We start from the raw sequence: 26,399 nt of genomic DNA on the forward strand, positions 1-26,399 counted from the left end.
CCCTCCGGCAACCTAAGGCCACACGCGCACACGCGGGCCCGGCGTTGGACGGGCGGGACGGGAGCTCCCAGCACAGGCCGCTGCCGAGGGACGGGACCGCTCCCCCGCACCGCGCTGCACCGGCCGGAAGCCGGGCCTGGACCCGCCGCGTCCCCCCGCCCGCATGCGCGCGCCCGGGCCTCAAGCCACTTCCGGAGGCGGTGCTTCCGGGTCGCGGCGCGGCCCAGCGCTCCCCGTTCCGCGGCGTCCTCCGGCCCCGGAAGCGGCTGCCCCGGCCCGCCGGCGGGGGGGAGGAGGCGGCGCCCGGCCCGGCCCGGCCCGGCCCGGCCCCACGGAGCGGCACGGCGGCGGAGCCCGTAAGTGCGGAGGCGTGCGGGGTGCTCGCTCCAGCGCTGCGGCGGGTGTCGCAGAGGGGCGGTCCGGGGCCCGGTTGCGGGGTGCCCGCCCGGTACCGGCCGGCAGCGGGTCCGGCGGCTCTCCCGGGGCGTCCCGCTGGTTGGCCGAGGCAGCGGCGCTCCGTGCTGTAACCCCCCTGTATTTCTGCCAATAAAAGTCTGTGGGCGATCCGCGGGGTGAAGTAGCGTGCCCAGGCGAAGCGTGAGCCTTCGCGGTGTCGGAGGGACCCCAGGCGGCCCCGGGCGTGGGCGGGCGGGGCTGCCCGGTGCGGCGGTGAGCCCGGGCGGCCGCTCCTCCTGAGGAGCAGGGCGGCAGTAACGGCCCTCCGCGGGGCCAGGCGCAGTCTCAGGGGTGGGGTGCGCAGGGCAGGTCAGACGGGCAGCCGGCAGCAGAGTTCGAAGGGGAAAACAGGTAAGTGGCTGAAATGTGAGAGGTGTGGCTGTGGTAGAGCAGGCGGACAGGTACGGGGCTGCACCGGAGATGCCCAGCGCTGATCGGAGGCCTGCAGCGTGACCGGGGGTCTCTGTGGCCTCGAGCTGTCACCTCACCCGAGCCACTGGCTGCGCACTGCAGAGCCGCGTCCCTCGGCCGCTTCCACAGCCTGCAGGTTACCTCGCTGTGACTGCTTGGCGTTTGCAAGGTGACCGCTTTTAGCGTGATCGCACTTGAACGTGCTGCTGGATTGCGTTCTCGTTTTCTCATGTGCGTGGCAAGTGTGACCAGAACTAGTGTTCTCTGTGCGGGAATATCGGTGAGGGAGTGAGAAGTGCTTTCGAGGAGATACAGCCGTGAGTTAATGTCAGTGTTAGTGGAAGTTTAACGATCATGTAAACAACAAATGCGAGAGCCAAGCCTGGATTTTCTGAGTGTGTTCTACATGGTTTGAGGTTTCAGGGGATTACTGGGTAGATGCAAGGTTGGGAATTAAACTCTCTCGGTTATTTTTTCAAATTCAGAGCAAATCTGTTCACGGGCACTTTTTTGGGTTAGATTAAAAAAAATTGAGATCATTGTCTACATATAGACTTGTACAGACATAACTGAAACAGTGAATTAGAACCAATTTAGTACATTTCCTTCTCAGTCATGTTTCAGGTCTCTCTTATTATACCTTTTCATCATCTGTGCGTTGGTTTAACTGTTTCACACAATCGCAACAAATAACAAATGCGTCTAACAGCTGAGTTCTCACCTAGATTTCCCTTTTGAGCAGCAAAGCCTCAGCAGGAGAAGCAGCTTGGCAGAAGGATCTGTGTGTTATGTGTTCTGTAGCACACGTTTTCCCAAACCTCCTGAGTTGTGAGCATGAGAACTAGACCCCGCATTGAAAGGTCAGTTATATTAATGAATGGACAGCAAACAGGCAAAGTGCAAGTTGCACACCCACCACGGCAGTGCAGCCCTGTGCAGGACCCGCAGGTCACCGTGTGGCAGCTCTGATTGCTTTGGAGATGGACAAGTGGCACTCGCTGCGGAAGCGGGAGGGAGAGCTCCGACCTCTGACAGCCCTTCCCCTCTAATGACTGGAAGGCCAGGCGGTGAGCTTTGGGCGTAGGGGTGTGGAAGCAAAGCAGTAGCAGTGCTGGCCCTGGTGGCACACAGGACACTATTGCAGGAGCATCACACTGCAAACTGCTCGTGTCGCTGGTATCAGTTGTATCTTTGGTGGTTCATGGGTGTGATACTGCTTATGTCTGAGATGTGCCTTGCTGTAAGTTTGCTGCCTTAGGGTTTGCTAGCAGCAGTTTGTCATTTGTCAGAAGTGACCAAGTGAGGGCTTTTCTGTAAGTACCTCTAACAAAGACCCTAAGATGCATTTTAATATTAGTTGTGTGTGTGTGTCTGCTGAGAAGCTTTATTAAACTGTGATATCTAGCTATTCACTCTCTATAAGCTCAGTTTCTTATACAAGACAGCGCAAGGGCAATCCCTACGTTGTTTCCATATTGCTCCAGAAGTGTTGTATCTAAATCGGTTATTCTGAAAGCAAAGCTCCTTGAATATGTTTGGTGTGCTCTTGAAGGAAACAGACCAAAAAATTTGCCAAGACAAAAATTAAAAGCTGGAGGAAAGGGAGATTCATCTATTGTCGAAGAGCTGCGAATCTGTCCGGTTATGTTTGATGTAGAGTCCCAAAGGTGCTTGAAGTCTTGGGAGCTTTTTAAGTAGGTATTATCCTCAAGAGAATTTGTGAAGTCAGAAGCAGCTTGCACCCTGTTATAAAAAAAAAAATATTATGATCATTCTTTTTATGCAATAAAAATATTTTCATGCAATCAGCAGTGGAATGGCAACAAACCAGAAAAAAAACCAAATACAAACCTGTTTGTTTTGGTATGTGCTTCTGTTTAATACACAAATGCTGGATGACCCCAGCTGCCCATCAGTGTCGAGGAGCAGCCAGTACATTTGTGGCACTTTGGCAGTGCTGTGCAGGGGCTGTTCTGAAGACCGCACAGGCCAGTTGTACCTATAGCCGGTCTCCAGGTGTTGTCTGGGCCTATCTGCAGCAAGCTCTTTGAGGCTGCAGACCTTCACATACTGAAAACACCTTTCAGTCAATTTTGGCTTCGGCACATCCAGGCAGGCTTTCCGGAGCAGCTGTGTGAGTAAAATACGGCAGTTGGTGAATCCTGCCATACATCCGTGCTCACTGCGATGTAGACGTAGCTAGTGAGACTTGCTCAGGAAAACCCAAACAGCGTGGCATTTCTCAGCATTATACAGGCAGAAAAAGAAAAAATATTGAAGCTTTCTGCTTTCTTTTTTTAAAGATTGAAGTTGGTATAGGTGTTTGTAGAATTTATAGGGCTTTTTTAGGCTCTTGAATACCACCATGAGAAAAGCCAAAATAGAAGTTCTAGTCTAATATTTGAGCAGTCTGAGCCTACGCTTTTATTCTCCTCTTTGCAAGTAGATATTTTATTTGTTGATCTTAGGAATGTTAAAGCTTAGCAAATTGTCTTTAAAGCATTTTAGGCATATGAGTGAAAAATCACAGTTCCATGTAAAAGCACAGTGCCACCCTTGAAAGTATTCCTTTCCAGCTTTCTGTGCAAGCAAATGTACCGTCAGCTTCACCGCTCACGGACACTGACTGCTGTTGCCCATTTCTGGAAAAGAGCGTTCATCAGGAGTAAAAATAAAATGGAAATTGTAATGTGCTATTTAAAAGGTACTCTGGTTTTGTTTTGTTGTTTTAAAATCAGCAGTTAAGCCTTAAAAACAAACTCAAATATTCCTATTTTTTCTGGATAGTAAATTCTCATGAACACATGCTGTGAAATTAGGTAACAGGGATTCCGGTCTGGTGGGTCATCACAATATGCCATCGCAGAGGTAACATGTGTGTTAGGTAATGCTTGCTAGCCAGTATGAAAAAATAAGCATAATCACAGACATTAAAAATTAAGCAGAGTGTTTGCACCTATTTAGATTAGGCAAAAGCCAGGCAAGATGCCGCTTTTCTAAACTGCTTCTATCCAAACCATTCAGTACAATATCAGAATGAAAAATGACAACACTTTGTCATCTGTTCAAATTGATATTGCACTCTTTGCAGTGACAGCTGAAAAGGCCCACAGGTGCCATATAAAGAGGTGACCATGTTGTCATATTTCATTTAGGCATCCCTCTGCAAAGCCATAATTACCTAATTAGGTTGTTAATTAGGAGATTAGCATTTCACTATATTGATAGAATGCTCTTTGCAGGCATGAGTCTAGATACAGATTTGTCTGCCCTAATTTATAATCTCTGCTTTTTTTTATACTTATTTATTTGCTTAAAATCTTGATGCAGGATAGCTTGGGTTAGCTGAGAATCAGCTTGCTTACAGTTAAATGAAGATTTGACAAGATCAGGAAACAAATAGAGGAGAGCATACAGTTTCCATACATACTCCAGTATTCTCCTTCCCTAAAGCTCAATAATTAAAATATTCGAGTTGGTATAATTTGCATCCTGATTAGTATGACAACAAAAATGTAGCCAAATTCCAAGCGGTTCATAAATACAGAAATACACAGCTAATGCCAGATTGATTTACAGGTTTGAAAACTAACAAATAATTTCTCGGAAGTTGTGTGTAATGTAGTGTTTTCTCATCATAACTTTCAAATTCCAGTTTCACTTGTGAAAGAGTACCTCTTTAAATGACTTTAAATGATTATTTCCTTTTTAATGATAGGACCCAAAGCATGAGTGACAGCTTCTCTAGATAAGTATTCATTCTTAAATGCACTCGAGCTTTTGTTGAAACACAAACTTGAATTTTCATATATTGCGGTTCACTTTCCTTTATCCTGCATGCACAGGAGTCTGTCTGGCATTCAAGGGTTTTGATTATTTGTACTGCTGCAAATGCAGATAACCAGAACCATTTCTTTTGCAATTGCAGACAGAAGTTAACTGTGAAATTATTTCATATAACCTGAATCATAAATTTTGAAGTATGTTCGCACCGTCCTATTCCAGCCTATATAACGTGGAGGGGAGGGAAATCAATTTTTTATTCTAATCTGCCCATTTTTTTTCATTAGTTTTTAAGATCACTTTAAAGAGCTATGATCAGAGAGGTGTTTAAGTCCAGTGACTATGGAAGCCCTTCAGCGATAAGATGACCTGTAATGTTATATAATTCTTCCAGCCTGCTGTATTTTGATGAGATTACTACTAATTGTTTCAGATCCAGGTTGTACCTTCCAGAAGTTGCATCTTTGTTTGGAATATTTTTGTTTACCTTGAATAGGGCTTTAATTGTTTATTACTTCCTTAAGGAGAGAGGAGATTTTTTTTCCTGCTTCTCACTTCTTACTTTTATAATTTAGAGAGCAAAATAACCTTGCAGGAAAGGGATCTAGAGCTTTGTGGAGAATTTACAGCTGGTTTTAGCCATTTGAACTGAAGGATTCTTAAAATTATCCCATTAAAATTGGTAAAATTCAAAAGCTGTAGCTCTTTCCTGTAGCAGAACGTTTTTAGTTTTTTAGTTGCTTACAGTCTTCTCCAATTTTTATCATTCATTCTAGCTTATTTAGAGACCTATGAGCAAATTTCCCTGTGTGCTATACATGATATTTTGAAGCATGAAAGGCATAAATACCAAAATTTTCTGTGAGGAAAATATTTCTTGCACTCTGACCAGTTGTAGCACGTCATGAACAGGCAGCGGTAGCTTGCAGTTTTAGGAGTAATGTCCTTAAGTCGAAGACGAGCCAGTGGAAACCCAGTTGGGTTTGGTGGAGCTGTAGGTGTTTAACCTGGCTCCTCGCGGGGACGGGTGCAGTACACCAAAACGTGCCTGTCGTCATTGGTTTCACTTCACCAGGTGAAGCCCGTAATCCTGCCAGAAAATGTGTAAGGAGCCAGCAGGTTGGAAGGCAGAGTGGAGGCTGGGAGCCGTGGAAGGCAGACTGACTTGAGGGTCCTGCCCCGCCACGGGAGCCTTGGCCGTCGCTGCCGCTGGGTTATGTATTCACAAGCCACCTCTTGCTGCACAGTAACGGAGGGATTTTATCAAATTCAACCGGGTATGTATATTTAAAACAAACCAGAAAATTAAATTCAAAATAACTGTTTTCCCAAAAGTAAGATAACCTATGCTCAGCGTTTTTCATGCTCGAGGTCAAACGTTTTCCTCTGAAAGCAGCGGTAGGAACAGGTAGACACGTGGTCGCAGTCCCACAGGTTGGCGTGGTCCAGCACTGGAGCAGCAAGACAACACTTCCAGCTGTGTCCGCTGTTGTCTGCGCTGATCCGTGATGGGTTGATAGGATAGACGGGAAGGATGGCAATCATGAGGTGTGTGTTTAGCTTGTCCTTTCCCCTTATCTCACGCTCGCTTTGATATCTCATTGGCACTTGATGTAGGCTAACTTGCAAATATAAATCAAACTGGGTTTTGGGATATATATGGGGGGGTTTTGGTGGGGAAAGAGGAAATTGAGAAAATCTTCCTTTTATTTAAATAAATACAGTATATCAAGTAAGCGGGAGGGTCACAAGGACACTTAATATGTTGTGATGATGAAGTTGCCTCCCTAAATTCAGAGGCATTCATCTGTGTGTTTAAGGTATAGCTGGTATAACTACATATCCTCTTTTCAAGACTTTTGTGTCACCTACTGGGAGCTGAATAATTTGTTAGAAGGTTCGCATTACTTATCGTCTGCCGTATTATGAATGAGGTTGATCTGCATAGCAGCCTTGCTTCGCTTGCTGTGAAAGTCTATAGATGCCATAAATATAGCAGTGGGTTACTGGAAGAGGAATAATTCTGATAAAAATACTAGACTGAGATCCAGCTGTCTGATTTCACTACAAAGTTCCCGTGAAACCTGGCGAGTCATTCAGCCTCTTGATGGTGCAATTTTACATCTTTGAGGATGTTCTGGAACGGCACAAGACTAATTGGAGGCTGTGCTCCGTGCGGTCTTTGGGGCGCTTCAGTAATACAGTGATGAGGCCAAGGAGGAGGTGAGGGGCATTCGTACCCAGGGCACTGATTAAATAGGCAGAAAGTGAGCGGTGAATGGTAAAGATGAAGAAGAAAGTGAAGGGCTGATTCAGCTCTGTCCATCTATGTGATGAATCATGGAAGGTGTTTGCTGAAAAGTAGTATATCATCATAACACCAACCTGTATATCCTGTCATACATAAATACTCTTAAGGTTGCATAGGTTTCACATTGCTCTTCTCATTTTTAGGGTTCACACAGAGTATGCTTGGCAGCTGTCTGCAAAGTATTTTATTTAATAGTAGAATAATATTCATATAGTGCAAGTATTAAAAGAACATCTATTTTTTGTTTATGATTGAAGAATGTATAAATTGCTGACGCTCAGAAAGTCCCTGAATTCCATAAAATTCAGCTGCTACATGTGGACGTGCTAATCATGTGCGGGTGTACAAGATGCAGAAGAGGCGGTACACCGGCAAAGCTCAGTAGATCTTGAAATTGATCCTATATCTGTAATTTTGCTGAAACTGAGGCTTACAGGTATTCATGTAAAGGTTTGCAAAATTGAACTTCGCTTCTTTGAATTCTTTTGCTTTGTTGGAGGCTATCGTTCCTCAAACTAGGGCTGTGCCATCTAATTGTGCTTTACCTTTGTCCAAAGGAGGAACCAGTCAGAATTGTGTAGGTAGCAACTATTAAAATACGGCACAAAAACCTGAACTGAATTTTGGGGTTTGAACTTTTCTCTGGTTTTTTTTTGAGGAGTGTTAACTGTTCATAGAATTTCCAGTTAACATTCATTTATTGAGAAATTAGCTTTAATGTATTCTTTTGAAAATTCTGAAGAGGAGGAAGGAAAAATGTGTTTAATATAAACTTTAGAGTTTGAAATAGAATTTCTGGCAATTTTTCCCTGTTAATGTTTATGGGAAAAGTGATTGCGTATGTAAAATTGTAAAGAAGCTTGGGTAATTTAGCACATGGACTGTTAACGGCATGAAGTCGGGGTGCAGAGTATAAAGGTAAAATTCTCGCATCTGCTGTTACATGTTGTTAACTCCCTTAGCAGACATTAAATCATTTCAAGTACAATAATAGTGTGGGAGGTAAATTAACTAACCATTAACAATCTTACAAATACACAATTAACATGCCAACATTTATATGACACATTGATGGGGCAGCAGTAATTTTTGATTGGGAGTTTGCAGACCTTTTAGAAGCCTAAGGCGGTTGCTTATTTAAAGAAGTTCTTACTGCTTGCAGGTAAGCATGGCCTTTTCTAATAAGCAGTGTGTAAATAATTAAATTTAAAGAACATTCTCAGTGCACGTCTTAAAATATCTGTACAGTGTACTTAGTTGTGTCTGTGTTCTCCAAGTCTCACGGTACCACTCGCGCTGCTACGGCTTTAACAGGTAAATCACAGCCAGGAGGCAGTTGCCTTATGGAAGGATATTTGCTTTATGGCCTCTCGCTTTGAGGACAATGAGAAATCCTTCGGGGAGAGCAGGCCTACTTTCTGTAATGGAAATAGTCAGAAGATAAAAATTAGAACCCAGAGTCACAGCCTTGCCGAGGTTAGCAGGGACCTCTGGAGATCCTGCCCAGCCTCCCAGCTCTGAGGCGGGCCAGCCAGAGCTGGTTGCTCAAGGCCTTATCCCATTGGGCTTTGAATATCTCCAAGGATACTGATGGAGCGTGTTTAGCTAATAGCAGAATTTATTAAAATGTATGGTAGGAGTAGTGTATTAATAACAAGCAGCATGTCAGCTTTATTTCTCTACCGTTCTTTTGTTTAATTCCTTCTTGCTGCTGGGTCTGTTGTTTAATACAATACTTTTGAATTTGTCTGTATTTTTCTAAAGCAGAAAGGACACAGTCTCTTAGGGGAAAAAAAAAAAAGGCAGTATTTGTGGCCAAGGAAGCAAAAAAAGCCTAGAATTATGAAGGATGTAAATCTCTCTTTATTGAATGTTCTAATTAGCAGATGCTGATGTTTGGTGGTAGGGATGGTGGGTTTGCAATTTACAATACACCTCCAAAATTTTCCTTTTGTCACGATCAGATGAGTGTCCAAATAAAGTATTACTTTTGTTTCCAACTATTTAAATGCAGAAGCTGCTTTGTGGGGCTCTGTATATTAATACACCTTTCCCCTTGGCAGTGTACAGGGGAAATGATGAAATGTGTTTGCTGGTGCTGGAACAAGCCTGTCTGATGCTTTCGTTCACGTTCTTCTGTTAAAACCTGCCAGGAAAAGGCCAGCTGCCTTTACCAGGTTTTCATGGGATATGAATTGGTGTGATTTAAAATTGTTTCTTTTCATTTGGTATTTTCTTCTTGCTGACGGAAGTTTTGCAAACAGCAACGATAGGTTTTTTGTTGTTGTTGTTTCTATGTTCAAAATACTAAATTAATGCATTTAGTTCTATAGCTGCTACAAAAATGTTGGTTTTTCTCAGATATGCAAAGGATTAGAAAAGCAGTGGGGATTCTGAACTTCTGGAATTTGCATCTAGTTTTGCATCTCTCTGTGAGCTCAGATTTAACCCCCCGACCTCCCTCTTCCTCAGGCTGAGGTTCCACAGTCACTTTGTGCAGTGTGAGCACCACTGCGGAACAGGAACCTCAGCTCTGCTCCGTCTTTTGCCATTCCTGCTGCCCGTGTTATGTTGGTACTGGTGCTCTGGCAGCTGTTTGCTGGCGGACTGATCAGCCTGAAAATTAGTAATGTATTCTTTTCAGGTTGTTTTCAACAGGGGATTTTTTTGACCCAGCTCGCCTCACAGCTACACCGGTGGTAATGCCAGCCTTTGGGCGGCGTGGAAATGTCTGAGCAGGGCCAGGCAGGAGCATGGAGCTGCCCCTTTCAGTGACAACCCAGACTTGAATTAGATTAACTTAACTATAAATCCACAGCTACAGTAAAATGGGAGAAGAGTTTGAGTGTGGTTTGGGTTTTGTGGTTGGGTTTCAGTTTGTTTTTTCTTTTTTTACCTGCTACCTAGTTTTGTAAGGCCACTTGAGTAGTCTGAATGAAATATTTTAGGTAAGTGGCAATTAGTGTTGTTAAAGTGCTTAAGAATTCAGGCATGTGGTGTACCACCGTAGAGCTTGTTCTGTATTACAACAGTTGCCCTATAGCACCATGCAGCAGCAGATGTTCAATATTCTGCCCTGAGATACTCATCTCTTCACGTTTAAAGTTTTTGCTTGAAAGACAAATCCTGAAGAGGGTCTATAATCAAAGAGTTGGTATGTAGAGGCAGAAGAAAGACAGTAACGCACTATTATGATGGGTGAAAAGAAATTCAAAACGCTGTTTGGTTTTGTAAACTTACTAATTTGAATAGACAGATGTTTCTTTTGTGTATTTTTTCTCTGTCCTTCTATATGTAGTACTTAGAATATTTTGCCTTACAGCAACCATTTGTTGTAGAGTAATGGGACCTGTCTAGAGGTGTCTGCTTTGTTCTGTTGTCTTGGGATTCAGGTTTCAAGCTGTCCTTGAAAACCACCATTCTTTAAGTGGATCTCAGTATAACTTAAGTGAACTGGAGCAGAATTAAAATAATTCACTGTACAAAACTGAGTCAGTTAGGTTTTGTGCATCCCTAATACAAACCTCGTTTAATCAGGGTTTGGGTTTGTTTGTTGGGTTTTTCTTTTCCTAAAATGCTGTGTACGTTATGTTTCTAGGTACATGCGTCCATGGAACAAGATGGAGAAAAGATAGTATAGTGAAGTGGCGGACTTGTGGACAGAATGGCTTTCCTGGACAACCCAACAATTATACTTGCTCATATTCGGCAGTCACATGTGACCAGTGATGACACAGGGATGTGTGAAATGGTCCTGATAGATCACGATGTCGACCTGGAGAAGTTTAATCCCTCGTCAGCATATGGGGACAGTGGTTCAGAAACACAGGGAAGCAACGGTGAGACTCAGGGCTATATATATTCCCAATCAGTCGATATTACCTCAAGCTGGGACTTTGGAATCAGAAGACGATCAAACACAGGTAAGTGATATTTGCAGCAAAGATAACATTAGCCTTTTAAATTCAGTTTCTATTAGTCTGGCTTGCATGGACAAATCAGAGCATGACTAGCTAGGTACCTGTCAAACTTTTCCTTTTGTAATGTCGAGACCCTTTTTATAAAAGGACATGTAATGATTCAGTTACTGTAGTGTGCTGTCAGCTGAGTTTTAATTGCTGTTTTACTTATTCATGTACAGAGGAACATTGAGGTAGTCAGTTTTATATATAAAAAAAAATTAAATTCTAAAGACATCAAGTCTAAATCCAAAGTACATGAACAGTCTTTGATATTTCTATTGTTAATGTCTGGAGGGGTGTTAACTTTTGAACAGGATAGTTATTTTCTGAGAAAAATCTACCTAGTGAGGCATCAAATCTATTTGTTATAGAAGAGGGGAATGAAGTTTGATGTGAGCCAATGAAGGGAATGATTTGTCTGTATTTTATCCTCTGAAGTTTTATTTCTGAAAAAAACCCTTGAGCTAGGATTGAAGTTACCACATTAGGACATTTAAGGGTGTACACCTTTTCAAAATATGCTCAGTTTGTCTTGACTGGAAGAAAGCTGTCCTGTTTTTTGTTTCATATGAGGGATATTCAGACTTACACATGAGGAATGCTATGAACAAAAATTCTGCAATATAAAACATATATGAAAAGGTTGGTGCGGAGCAGTCAATACTGATCTCTTTTCTGTGTTAGAGTATATATTTTTTCAAATGATTTCTGAAGGTATTATAACACCACCTAGAGCTCAGAAAAAACATCTGTGCTCTACCTAACAAGTAAGATGTTGTATGGTATTGAATGTCTTGAAATACCTTTTAGAAATAAGAAGTTGTGAAAAGTTACAGAAAAGACAGGGCACTGATCTCTTCTAACAGAGAGTTAGATTTGGAAATCGGCTAAATGCATTGCTGCAGCTGACTGTAAGGCACAGTGAAGAGGTTCGTGTGCCAGGCTGCCTAGCGCTGTGTTTGAGGGCTTTTTTAGTTCAGTTGATAGTGTAGTTTATGAGGAAGGAGAGGCAAAGTTTAAAGTTTTAGAGAATTGCTCCAAAGAATAATTCTGAAGAGATCTTTCACCAAGGGAGGAGACTGGTAGAATAATCTCCATTTAAGTTATGGATTGAAACCATTTGGGCACTCGGTCCGTTGGGGAGCCAGGTTTTTGTCTCTTTTCATCTGGTGTGTCTTTTATGTTCCATCATGTGTGCTGGTATCACCAGGACCCCAGTACAACTATTGAGGTGATCAGGCTGTGATTTGAAACAGAGCAGGGTGGAAGAAAGCCTACAAAGAATGCAAGTTGCTCAGTACTGAACCCTTTTAAAAAATACAGGAAGAGCAACAAATTAAATAGAAAGTTAACTGGTTTTAGTATAAATACTTTTTTGCATTACACAGGTACTTACCTAAGTTCTTGATGGAAGAAAACAGATACATATGGACATAGGACAAAGTGTTCACACGTCTAAGTACAAAAGCTCATTGACTGTGTAATCTGCAATTTTTTCTCCTAAAATGGGCAAACTTAAGGACATTTCTTTTTTACTTAATCCTTAACTATCTGAGTAGATTTAGCAAGAACAGGAACATTTGTTCTTTGAAAAGCATGTAATGATTCTTAGGTTTGGAAAGAGAAGATAGTGTAATTTTGTGTATCAGCAGGTAACAGTGGCAGACTTTTTTAACGTGTAAGCTCTTCTTTCTTCTCCTTGGTTTTATACCCTGCTAAATAAAATTATTTCTGCTTATGCTGCATTAACCATTGTTTTCAGATGGAGTATAACTTTTTATTATCTTTTTGCAATGCTGTTTTATTGTAAAGTACCTTACCAGGATAGTATCTTTTTCATAAATTGTAAAAATAGTGTGTTGCGGTAGAAGACTCAACACATCTCTGTAGAGACTACAGAAGTGTTGGTTCTTAGGTGGTTCTCATGTGGGTATGCAAATGTGGAAATGAATTTTATGTGTATTGTAATATCAAAGTTATCCCCTTAGTCTCAAAAGGGATGTGCAGTGGGTGAGAACGTTAGGGTATTGCACATCATGCTTGGGGAGAATGCAGGGGTGTCTGCCACTGACTTCTTCCTCCTTTTCTGCAGGAGCTAGATGGGTCATGGGTGGTCTTTGGCTCTGGGCTCCGTCCCCTCACTGCTGCCTCTGCCGTATGCAGAGGGTTAAAATAAACTGAAGTGGAGACAGGTCTGTGCAGGGTGTTGGGTATATGGGACAGCAGCAAATTCTGCGCACCCTCATGACTAGAAACAAAGGCTCATCTAGTTGCTAATAGTGAATGAAACGAGAACTACATTTGGTCAGTGACATTTTTCACACAGAAAGCTTTCAAACTAACACACTGCTTGTGAGAATGAACCTTAAATAATTCAGACTTCTAATAGGTACTGATAATTCCCTTGAATTTGGAGTTGCTATAATATGATCCTACAGTAAATGATCATTTGTGGTCAACTGTAGATAGAAGAACAGGATGGAGTTAGTGAAGATGGTGACCGCGCTTTCATATGTTTATTTTGAGAAGGGGTAAAAATATCAAATAGGATGAAAACATGCATTGTTCTTATTTCTATGCTACATTTTTTCCTTTATCTATTGTTTACATATGACTCTAACAAATACTTTGTGATGGCCCATTGGGAAGAAAGGGGTTTGGAAGGTAATTTTGAGCTACAGTCTGGACACTAATTGGGGAAAAAAAAAGTTTTTTCTTTCAGAATAAAATATCTATGCTACAGTAGTGTTTTACCTAATATTTAAACTTCTAAGCAGGAATACATCTTCTTTTATTTCATGAAGAGTAAGATACATAGAGGTATTTAGACACTAACTTCATGCTGGCTTAAGTGGGAAATAGGCATCAAAGTCCCTGTTTGTGTTTGTAGCTTAAACTACTTGTTACAGCTGTGAAGCCTCAAAGTATTATTTTTTTCATCAGTTCCCCAATTGTGAGGTTTGATGGGGGCAAAAAAAATTCACTTCTGCATCCACAATTCAATTCAAGGACTAAATGTAAAAGAATAATAATAGGAGGGATAGCAAATATTTGTTAACCTTTTTTTAATTGGTGAAATGGCTCAGGGAATTCAAATTGTATCTGAAAATTGTCAGAGTAATTTAGCATTTTAGAATCTCTTCTACAAACCCATTTTAGTTAATGAATGATCTCAATACATCAAAATTGCTATTATATCCAGCAAATTGTTTCCTTCAGTGATCAACGTTGTTAGTCCTACCTTCCAGTCTAATCTGCTTTCTTATTTTGAGTGGACGCTTCCTTCCATCAGTTATTTCTTGTGGTCATTGTCTTGGGTGGCTTCCACCAGGTTGAGGTGACCGTTCCCTGAGAGAGATCTTACTGTTAAGAAAGAGATAATGTAAGGTATTCTTCTGGTATTGTGGCCTGGAAGTTCTTTGATATTGAAACTATTTGAGGCTTTTTTCAAACCGTATTTTGAAGATGGAGTCAAAATATACGTAAAGAAATATTATATTCATTTTAGGATTTGACTAATGTTGTGAAGATACAAATCATTTATTTTACTACCTATAAACTGTTTCAGCACACTGAAGAAAAAGCTATGCTAATTTATATAGCTTTGACATTTTATAATTTTCATGATTTTTAGATAAAGGATTTTATATTTAAAACTTTAATAGTCTAGTCTGAGTTCATTTATCTTTAATTTTTGAAACGGGTAGAGTAATTCATAACAGTAATTTTATTCCTGTAATGTAATATTCACTTCAGTTCATTTGTGCATTAAAATTCCTTTAAGACCGTTATTAATGATTTATATAATGAAATGTCATATTAATCACAGAAGTTTTCACATTTTATTATTCTCTTCCATGTTAATACTATCTTTATGATCTCTATTAATGTTTTATATCCTCTAATTTCAATTATAAATCAAGAACATTTTCATGTTTTTGTTGGTATTTGCTTTTCAGGGGTGCCACCTTTAAAATTTTATGACTTTTTCCCCTACATATGCAGTATAAAACATCTTTATTCATATAAAGGTAGTTAATTATGTCTTTGTTTATAGTAAACTTTCATTGACAAACTTATAGTTATCATATTTCTTTTCAAGCTCAGAGACTAGAACGTCTGCGGAAAGAGAGACAAAATCAAATAAAATGCAAAAATGTTCAGTGGAAAGACAGAAATACTTCTTACTCAGGTAAAAAGAAAAGATCTTCTATTTTCCTACTGTTTTCATTTCTGCTTTTGATGTTACAACATTTTCACTTAGGCTTTCAAAGCATAGAGGAAATACGAGTGATTGTATTTGCCTCCCATTCTCCAATTCCCCGTTTCCCATAGTTTATTGCTGGGGGGCGGTGTGCCACGGGCGTCTCACTTGGTTTCAGCTATGACTAGGGCGCTCCAAATTATTAATAAAGGCAAAGTAAAGAAAAAATGTTTACAACCTAGTTTGTGGGTCTGAACTAATTGGAGCGGCTGCTTTATTTTTTGCAACAGAAGGTATCGATACAGTGTTTGTGTAGTCTGTCATCTTGTAGCATCGTTATCGTCTAAGGCTTCTATTGTCTCCGTGAGCAGGGAATGGCGCTAGTGAAGCTCTTGGTGTTAGTGCAAGGTGTGTAAGGAACAGGAGGTGTCTCTGCTGACGGGCGGGCGATCAGCGAGTGTCTGCATTCAAAGTGCAGGACCGCTATCGCCATGTAAGTTATGGCTTTCTGGCTATTTCCAGTGGCGTTTGGTGTATCGGATGTGATGAAGAATTTCAGAGAGGTTACTTCTATAGAATATTTTTATGGTTACTTTTCTAGATAAGAGGAAAATCTTAAGAAATAATGTGTATATATGATCTACTTAAATGAAAGCATAACAAATGCTGCCTTAGCTTATCTAGCCTTTCCTTGGAAAAACTAGTATCACTGATTTCTCAAAAAATATGCTTTTCTTTCTTTTCTTTTTTTTTAAATTATATAATTAAGTATTTCTGACTGGATGTTCTACATAGTTTAAATTGTAATATATGAAATGAAAAATCTGTCTCAATTCTCTCATAGCTCATGCTAGTATCTATTCCTGTTGTATTTGACACACATTCAAACCTTTGTATGATCTGTCATGCCTACTTCTTTCAAAATTTGTGAATATCTTAATGAGGTCCCTGTGTAATCTCCTTTTTTTTGCCTAAATCCTTGTATCTTCCTGGCTGTTACTTGCAGAACCTTCTCCAGCTCTCTAATATCTCTTTTTTGTAGAGGAGTGCACAAAGCTGCTCACATGAGCAACACGGTTGCACTAATCCTTAGTACAGTGTTCAGCTATGTTTGATACCTCTATTAATGCATTCTAAAATGTTTTTGCCTTTCTACTTCTGTAAACAGAGTTGTAGGTTTTAAAGTTTAATCTACCATAGCCTCCAACTCTCTTTGCTCAATATTTTATAGCATTTGACCAATGATGATGCAATTCTCTTCCTCCTTTATCCCTAACTGTATACTGCTTGATATTTCTTTACACTGAATTGTACTCAGCCTCCAGTTTCCTGCTGGGTCTGTGCTCTTTGTGGGTTTTTATTCATGTGGGCTCCACCATGACATTTAGTCCTTTTACATGCTGCCCCGAAGATAGACATAATCTGCTAACCAGCAGTACTGGAGGTGTGTCCCTCTGCAAGAATGTGCTGGGGCTGCAGGCAGAGATCAATCCCTCCCTGCTGCAGAACAAATTTAACTAGAAAATAAGGAAGTTACATAAAAACTCCAGGCACTCAGTATCTTTTTATTGGCAGAGCTGATTTTCCTTCTCTGCTTAGTCACTGAGATTCTGTATGTTCCTCACTTATTTGCATGAAGAACAGCACAGGAGGAAGAGACCAGGACAAAGAGGAGCCCTCAAGGGTATCCGCTGTATCTTCCTCTTTGTCAGGTGTGCGTGTGAGGCTTTGTCTGTTCTTTCCTTGAGTTTAGCCTTGTTGGAAAATCTGTATGAAAGCAGTAACAACAGAAATGGGGGGGGGTTGGCTGCCATCTTCTGACCGTGTTTATCTGGGCTTCAGACAAAGTCCAGCCTGTGGCTGACACCGTGCAAACTGAGAGGATGCTGGAAAGTTGTTTTGTTAGAGAGTCTGACACCACCTCCAGAGATCACTGCCTTACTGGAGAGAGAAACCCTTGTAAGCCTTTCCGCTGGCCTGCAGGCAGATACGTAGTCGCCACTTGAGGCATCTGGCAATTGAGTGTTTTTTGTGATTCCCATTCTTAATTACTATGTACAGAAATAAAAGTACACTAACCAGGATAAAGGGAAGCAAGAGACGAGTAATTTTGTGTATGGTAATGAGAAAAAGAAGAAGAATATTTTCTACTCATCATCTCTTTGCCCGTGGTCATGAGACAAGCTGTTTGCATTGTCAGCAATGAGTTTGAAAGGTAAGGTGGTAGCAGTGTGTGGACTTGAAAAGAAAATCTCCATGCGTTTGGAGTTGGTTAGGGGATTAACAAATACAAAGGTACTGCAGGGGTAGTTGACTGACTGGGAGTAAAGTGTAACACAGTGGATGGAGGTCTGGGGTTTTTGTTCTGCTGTGCCACCAGTTCACATCACCTTTCGCTGCATGAGTTCTCTCACACTAAAATGAAAAGAACATTTTGGGTTCATGCAGTGTGGAGATCAAGGTATGTTAGCAGAGCAGTCTGTGGGTCCTCTAAACCAAATATGGATAGACATACTACAGATTACTCTTTTTTTATAAAATAGTAGGTATTTTTAGGTGAAAGCAAGAAATAAAGCATTGTGTTTACATCCTTCATTCATTTCAGAGTATATAAGATGTAAATTAACAATATATCAAGGGAATCTCTCAAAAGCCTTGCATTCAGCCCATATAGAATAGTTTATGTAGCTAACAAAACTGCAAAAGGTGAAAAATACATCTAATATAGACTAACAGCAAAACTTAGTTTTACTTAAGAATTAAAAAATATGCAATTAAAGCTTAATTGCATTAAATTTTACATTAAAGTTTAGTGTAAAAATATGAGAATTTTTTTTCCTGAAATTTGAAAATATTTTTTTCAATGTTTTTAATTGGAACTCTCGCAGCCTGAGTCTATCGGGAATTATTTGACAAAATGCTTTTTGCACAAATCTTTAGAAGATTTTGGGTTCCTCTTCCTAAATGAGTTGAATTTTTTGAACTTACAAAGTTTTCTGTGAAAAGAAAACTGTATCTCAGCCAGCTGAATTTACAATCTTACAGATTTTACTATTATTTAAACTCTTCAGTCATGTGAGATATTTGACTTGAGTAAAAGCTATACAAAACTCAAAGCAAAACAGATGTCACACTAATGAATGCAGAAGAATTCTTGAGATCCTCTTTTTGCACATCCCAACAAAGGAAACGATAAACAAATCATCTTAACATTTCCCTAGAGACAAAACTTGAAGATAAAGGACTTGCTTTTTCACTTGGAGCAATAAAACCATTGTATTGAATTCCAAGGTACACAGTACTTTCCAAATGCCCAAGAAACACCAGTTAAGGGTAATACTCCAGCATGATTGCAACTGAGGTTTTGGTTGGTTTTTTAAACAGAAATAAGCTTGAAAAACAGAATACCTAGTGGAGTTTAAGTTGCCACATTTAAAAAGGATTTAATCAAGCTTTTTTGGTTAATCACAGCCTCTCACAAGACTGTTGGGTACCTTGTAGTGCCAGTACTTAGCACTTTTGCCAACTGTCTGAATTTTCAGGCAATCTGCTGATAAAAATAAACTGAGCTTTTGACTAGTTATAATTTGACAAGTTTTAATTTCGCACTTTAAGAAATTAACCAACTCCCTGCAGATCGAGCCCCAAGTCCTTCTGCCTTGGAGGCAGTTTCATTTCCCTGGAGAAGCAACATGTAAATCTTGGAGATGTGAAAGAATCCAAAGGTACAAACGCTGAGCAGAGCAGAGCCGGTCTGGGAGAGCTGGCGCTGGCTCTCAGGTCGTGATTGATGGAGTTCGGGGTACTTCGTTCCTAGAGCAGATGTGGAAAAACTTGTCCAGATTCAGTCACAGTTTCTTGCAGATGAGACCCATTGGTACGAATATGCTAAAACACCCCAGGCTCTGTCCTGATTTTGTAGTGTCCTTCTAACATAAGAAGCCCTAATTTTTTTTTTTTTTTAAGTATGCCTCTAAATTTTGAGTTAAATTGTTGCTGGAAATTCAGCTATGCAGTCTCTTCCTGTGGAAAGAGCTGCTTGTTGGAGGCTTTTGTGCACCTTCACAGACCACCCAAAGAACTCACTAACTCTTACCACCTTTGTTTTTAGAAAGCTTTCTTTTTTATTGTCCAGACTGTTTATCTGGAATGGTGTTTTCAAGTTTGACCTTTTTTTGAGAGGAGACCATATCCAGTCTATCATGAGAAGTAAATCTGAAGAAATGATTCTTTTGGATCAGATGTAGTCCCAAGCCTACTGCTGACAGCATAGTGACATTATCATATAGTAATGGGTTAGCATAATGTTGTCCTGTAAAATAGCATAATATCATGTGTTACACGCTCAGTTTGAAATGCTTCTGCATGGCATATTGTAGATGTGTCACCAGTTCTTTTGCATAGCAGAAGCATAAACAGCAATGCATAAACAGCATTTACTGTTTAGAAAAGGGTAGGCAAGCAGAAAGAGCAGGAATGTGTAACACTGTCTTCGAATCTTGATTTTCCTCTTGACTCAGGTGCATCTTGTAGTGATCAGTTCCATTCTCTGTATGGCAAAAATTTATCTTTTCCTCAGCCTAAACTGTAGCATCATTCAACCTTCTTATGGTTTCATATCTTTGGGCTACAAAAGAGTGGTGGTAGATTCTGCCCTGCTAAAACATTTGTTGGTTTATGTATTTGATTTTGTTCTCCCTCTTATAATGTTACCTTTCTGTGGTAAACAGTAGCCTCTGTACATCTCATACTACAACTACTCTAATCTCTTTTCTGATCTACAGCAGAGGAGCTGAGCTCACTATTTGAAAAAAAGAATTTCAGAGTAAAATCTCCATGTTCTGGGAAACAGTCAATACTGTCTGTGCGACTTGAACAGTGTCCGCTGCAGCTGAATAACCCCTTCAACGAGTACTCCAAATTTGATGGCAAGGTAAGTGGAGCTGGTGTTTTTCTCTCACATCCAGGTGGTCCCTGACCTGAAGATGATAGGCCTTAGGCAGTTCTCGTGTGTATTTATTTACTTGTTCAAGCTTTAACTAGACTTTATAGTACGCCATCAGTTATTTTAAAGTGATTACCTAGAAACATGCTTCTCTTAGTCTTAAAAATAATGGTTCCAGGTTCGGTAGAACCGTTTCTCCCATTTTCGTTACAAAATTATGCCTTACCACTAGGCATACTTATCTTACTGTTTTCGTCTCCAGCAGGTTAGTTGGGTAAATGTTTAGTGTGGCAGAGTCCTAGGACATCTCTCTGCAGGGTTGATGGTGAGACCCTTTGTATAAATGATTGGTTATTTGGCATTTAAAAAAAATCTGTTCTGTCTAGCCATATCAGAGCACTTGCTGAATATTCCATGATTTGTGCTGTCTTTATCCTCAAAATGCTCCAATGAGAGTGGGAAAAGCCACTGTCATTTTTGAGGGTGGAAAACTGAAGCATCGGTAGGTCAGTATCTGGGGGGAAAAAAGGACTAAACAATGTAGCTCTGTGCAAGTACTCATTTGTGTAATAAATGTAATATGTGGAGGAGGTTCACGACAAACCTGGTAGGTCAAATTCATTCCTTGACTGCATTCATTTCAAGAGCTTGCATTTGATATTACTCAGAATTGTGGATAACTCTCTTTCCTTGTATGCAGCTTAGTTACTTTGCATTGTCAATTGTTTTTCTCTGTCGTAAACTCTAGAAACTGAAATATAAACATTGATGTGATGGATCAGTGTCATATTGTTCCAAAATAATTATAAATACTGCACAGATCTGTTTTCTGCAGGATTTGTTTGTGGAGTCTCCTGTGGGAGTATGAAGTTTGAGCTTCATTACCATTGTGATGGAAGAATTTCATATTCTGTTAAGTAGTCTTAAAGTGGAAAGTCAGATATGTAATTCCACTAGCATATCTAGAAGTATTCATAACATTTGTGAAATGGTAACTTCTAAACTGTAAAGTCCACATAGCAAATGCTGCCTCTATCGTTATTTTATACTCACTAGTATGTAGTAATTAGTGCTAACTCAGGTTTTCAAAATTTCTGGCCTCGGTAATAGAGGATAGAAGCACTTTGATGCTGACAACACCAAGATGCCTTTCTTCTAATCTCCAAGCTTGCTGTTCTTATGTCATGAAATCTCAGTTTGGCAAACATTTAAATGTACTTCCAACAGTCATGCACAGAGGATGTAAAAATAAAGTACCTCTTATTAAGAGAATTACTGCAATTCAGTGGTATCCCAGTCTTGTTGCTTTAATACTTGAACATGATTTGGGCTACCTGCTAGAATTTTTCTCAGAAACTTGAGGAATTTAAGCATTATTCCTTCCCACTCTGATAATCCAAACTACTTTTTTACTGTATTAATAGGAATTACAGTTGACTGTAACAAACATCTTATTTTTTTATATTTAGAAGTCCGATACGTTCAGCAGGTGTTTGGTCCAAAGAAATTGTACTATACATAATAGTTTGAGATATTAATGAAATACCTTAATGTTACTCAGTTGTGATTTGCAGGGTACAATACAAATTAACTCAGTTGTGATCTAGAAATCAAAATACCTTTTTAACTCTCCAGAATAACTGAATTGGCATTTTATTAGAGTACAATCTCTATATTAATTTTAACAGAATTTTTTATATTACTCTGGTAAGTTTGTCAATAGTAGGCTGATAAAATTTATTTTCTATGCTTCCATATGCATTGTCTATTTTTAAATACTTCCTTGACCATCTGAGATCTAGAAGAACCATTACAGTTCAGTAGTGTGTTATTTTACTTCAGTTTGTTGTATCTTCAGACATTAATGTAAAATAGAAAACGATCTAGCTTTTTAAAATTATTTTTAATGAAATATTGTAGGTCTCGTATTTATTTTTATTGATAATAGATGAGCAGTATTTTTCACATAAATACAATTCTTTCAGGGAATAGAGCATGACTTATTTACATAATTAACAGAGCCGCGTATCTCTTGGGGAAATGGTACATAATTGGGGAGAGGCAGGGGGGATGAGGAGGGGCTGGGGGCCTAATTAAACATGTCTTAAAAAAACCCTACTTAATTATGTATTTACTCAAGGGATCCCAGTGGCTCTGAAATCTTTAAGATTATAACTAGGCCTTTGGTTTACGTGTGTGTGTATATATATATATTTGAGTTTTGGAACGCAGGTTTTCAGCTTGTTGAATAACACACATTTTGTGGTTCAGTGGCAAAGCACCAGGAAAGCTTGACTTGCTGTTTGGAAGCTCTTTGTTCGTGCGTGTACTCGTCTGCACAGCTTTCTGAATCATTTTACCTTACCACTAATTCAGTTCCGTAACCGACCTGAAATCAAATAAAACCATTCTCTTCAGGGTCCTTCCCGCTCCCTCCCTCCATTTGATGTATTGTTTTAAACTAATCAGTTAAAAATAAGAAAAGATTGCATGCCATAATATCAACCAAGCAAATTTATTAAAACGCTTATGTCTTGCAGGTGTTTTCTGCCAGATTTAGTGTCTTTTTCATAACCACTTCTGCAATTTTATGAAATAATAAAATTTTAAAGCACACTAATTTCTTCTTGTTCTGATCAGTTAATTATCAAAATAGCAGAGAATATGGCTGTTGAAATGTGACTACAATGGAAGCATTCTAATCAGCTCAAGAATTCAGGTGGTTCTTGCCCCACAACTACACAGGACAGACCTGTACAAGTATATTGTAAAACTTCAGCCCTTAACAAAAGGCGTGCACGCAATAAGTACTCTTGACTGTATCTTCAAGTTTTTCCTTAAAATAGTTAAAGTAAACCTAACCCCTGCATCTGTTTGCATGGTTTGTTAATCACGTGGGTTATACGTCTTGGTTAATAAAGCTTGAAAACTCTTGCTAAGAGTATTGTATGAAAAGAAGCCTTTAGTTATTTATAATTACTTCAGTTGTCATTTGTATAGAAAATTACTTGAAGGCTTAAGAAATCAGTAGCCAAATTGATTTCCTTTATCTGCATGCAAATTAAATTATCATCCATTTTATAGGTAACTTCAGGTATATAAACTTCTGTTTACAGAATTTGAATAATCAATTTTTGATGGCTTATTGTTCCAACTTGCCAACTTTTGATAAAGTTGGGAAAATCAACCTGACCATAGGACAGATTTGAAAGCCATAGCCAGGTACCACAAAAGAAACACGAGTGATGTAATGGCTCGCTTCAGTGACACAACTGTGGGATTCACCAGATTCACTTTACCAACCTGTTACCTACCTGCTTCCATTGTTTTAAAAGCATGTGCTATCTTTTTCATTCTATAGAAGTTTAGAATATTTCTTTCCAAATCACAAGTGTAACTTGCATGGCGGTGAGTTTTCTCTGAGATATTAATCTTAAAGGACACTCATTTAGTACAGTATTAGTATCAAAGGTATTCAACTGTATGACCATTCCCACTAGTAAGAAAAATGTTACCAAGATGTATTTAGTTACTGGACTAGAGGAAAATCATGCTAGAATCAAACATTCAACTTTGTAGCCGTACTGAATGAGTAACTCCTAAGGCCTCTGCTTACAGTTCCCCTTGAAAATCACCTTTGAAGCCAGTTGTTGCAGATGGAGTCATGCACATCACTCGCAAGAGAGAAGCAACAATATGTTTATTGTGGACCACACCAGTCCACATCCATTTTTCTTCTGAGTCTCTGCTACCTTTAAGAAATTTTAATGACTGAAGTGTCTTGTCAATTCAGTTTTTGACGTGCCTGCCACCAAATGGCTGCTCCTACCTCCCCAGAAGAACGTGAGCAAACAGAAGTGTTACAGGACAGTCAAAAAGAGATGCTAGAGATACGCAAAATAGTCGTGAAAGAAAGTTGGAAGACCACAACCAAAATGTAAGGAAGGGATCATTCGATTCTAGAATAAACTTGAGTTACAAGGCTAAAAACCTTTCCTGCATGCAGACTAGAGTTTTCTCAAGATATTTTTATTTCTGTTTTCATGACTGCTAGTTGAAAATGAAGATTTAGAGAAGTTTAGCTTTTCTGACCTTATGGGGGTTTTGTGGGTTTACTTTGCTACTGGAGAGAAGTTAAATAGATCAACGTGATGTTTGGCTGGACAGATGCTAAAAATGCCGTTGTGAGGAATGGCAACTTCATATAGTGTTACAGGGTTTCTTGTGGCTAATTTTGATAATGGGTTAAAACCCAACAATTTCTCTTGTAGCAACTGTTTTAAAAAGGATGCTGTAGAAAGCATGGGGGAAGGGATAATTCATGAGTGCTAATTGCTTGGCTGTTAATTTTCATAAGTGTTGATAGAAGCAGTTCCTTAAATTAAACTTTGTTTAAAATGTATCAAGGGAAATATTCCACAATGTCGGGCCTGAAGTGAAAATTAATATGAATGCTGTGGCAATTAACACGTACTGGTTAATAGCTTTTAGCAGCATTTTGGGATGATAGTCCTTAAATACATTTTTGCATGCTGCTCTTGTTTCAGTCTTGTTTGACTGTATGTCTGGGTAATCATGAACAAATGTTTTCCACAATCTCCAGTATTAAATAGCTTTACTCAAAGAAAGTAGATAAAGAACTTAAGAAAGAAGCAATACTGTTTTAATTAATATGGAAAATGTCTAAAATAATTAATCCAGGATTTAAACCTCAGTGTGAAAAAATGCTTTTTTTTTATTTAAATGTTTTGCCCCTAAGCTGAGTAGAATGATCCTCATCTGAATCCTAAATAAGTCTGCATAGTTTTTTTTTTTAAAGCATTTGCTTATTCTGCCAATTTTAGTGGTTTACATACTACCTGCGCTCTACTAGAATAGTTGAAATAAAGATCTTTATAACATCATCATTTCAGTTATATAACACGCGTATTAACATAATGTTTGTAAAAATGCAGTATTTATGCTGAGAAACCTCCTGCTGTAGTTGTACCAAGAGCCAACGCATTGGCAAAGCCGCACTGCGCTGGGGCAATGTTCTTTGCTGTGTCGAAGCTGTAACGAGTTTGATGCCCAATCAGTCATTAACCGTCTCCTCTGCCCCTGCAGATTTGGTGGGTTCTGCTGGGTAGAGAGAAGCCCTGCGCAGAGGCACCAGTTAAATGCGGCACTGGAGGTCAGAGCCCGACAGTCCTTGGGTTTCCATACAGCGATGAAAAGTTATTAAGCTTAGCTGTTGCTCAATTTAAAATACTTCAGAACGTGTTTTATTATTTCATCCAGAAAAGCCGTTTACAATGAGATAAGGCAGCACCTCGTGATGGTGGCTGAACACTTATTTAAGTGACGGGAAGCACAGACAGAAAACTTGGGAATTCTGCGGTGGGAACAGTCACTCGAAGGATCCGCTGTGCGTGGGTGCAGTGGGGGATGGCCGTGGATGTGTGGAGTTGCTGCCGAGGGGTGTTCTGCGTGCGCACGCTGGCTCTGGTACCTCGCAACGCCAAGGCAGGAGTACTGTAGCCACCCTTCCAGCCCAAGCCCCAGCCTGGGCTAGCAGATAAGGCTGAATGTCAGCATTGCGCTGTCATCTCTGTATGGGGACTTGAATTTTATCTCACGATTCCAGGCATCTCACTTGCATTAAAAAATATTTTTCTGGCCTTATGCAGATTAAATTAATGTGGATCTGGTTTGATTAACTTTGGCTGGAGGGCACATTCAATTCACTTCTCCCTTTTCTGCACTCACTTCTGCGTCTTTGGTGCTGCTGATTGTGGGTGCCCCTACCAGACCGCATTTGTGTCTTACAGAGGAGCCGCTCCACTGAAACCCGGTGGGTTTTGCTCCTGGCTAGTTGCAGCCTGCGACTGCAGTGAAATGAGCCCGCAGTCCCGTTCAGACCGCGCTTTCCAAAGGGCTTCATTGTTCTGTGAAACCTTCTGCTCCCTGGCATTCCCGTGTCGGGAATGTTTTATCCGTGCTGCCACATTTCTCTTACGCTTAAACTCTGAATAAGATGATATTTGAAAGTAAGTTTTGAAGATCTGCAAAGTATGCTACTATGTAACAACGAATTAAATTGATTTGTTATGTGTGCATTTAGCTACAATTCATTTTAATTGTCCTTATGAAGTTAAAAAGTATTAGCGTCAGATAAAGATTCATCACCATAGTATGATTTAAAGCTGGTGCTATAGAAAGCAGGCATGTGTTCTGGCAGATGTTTATATAAGGCACTGTCTCTTCTGACAGCAGTTAAAAAGTATGGTTGTAGTAATCAAATTGTGGTGCAGCATCTCAGAGGCTAGAACCAGATTGAATTAAAAT

The 26,399-nt window shown here is 39.9% G+C and overlaps 1 protein-coding gene across 3 annotated transcripts in view; it reads left to right on the forward strand.

Annotated features, from left to right (window-relative positions):
- Nucleotides 1-210: 210 nt before the first annotated feature.
- The window catches only part of MAPKAP1 (MAPK associated protein 1), a 106,578-nt gene continuing 80,389 nt past the window's right edge, over nt 211-26,399 (forward strand). For 2 of the 3 annotated variants that reach the window (XM_054848420.1, XM_054848422.1), the window contains exons 1-4: nt 211-356; nt 10,560-10,884; nt 15,026-15,115; nt 19,912-20,060. In XM_054848420.1, coding sequence (XP_054704395.1) covers nt 10,626-10,884; nt 15,026-15,115; nt 19,912-20,060 — 498 coding nt within the window. In that variant the 5' untranslated portion in view covers nt 211-356; nt 10,560-10,625. Of the gene's footprint in view, nt 357-5,816; nt 5,928-10,559; nt 10,885-15,025; nt 15,116-19,911; nt 20,061-26,399 lie in introns of those variants that run through there. The other variant, XM_054848421.1, reaches the window with a different exon arrangement.

The sequence above is a fragment of the Grus americana genome, chromosome 20 (genome assembly GCF_028858705.1).
Source record: "Grus americana isolate bGruAme1 chromosome 20, bGruAme1.mat, whole genome shotgun sequence".
Lineage (NCBI taxonomy): Eukaryota > Metazoa > Chordata > Aves > Gruiformes > Gruidae > Grus > Grus americana.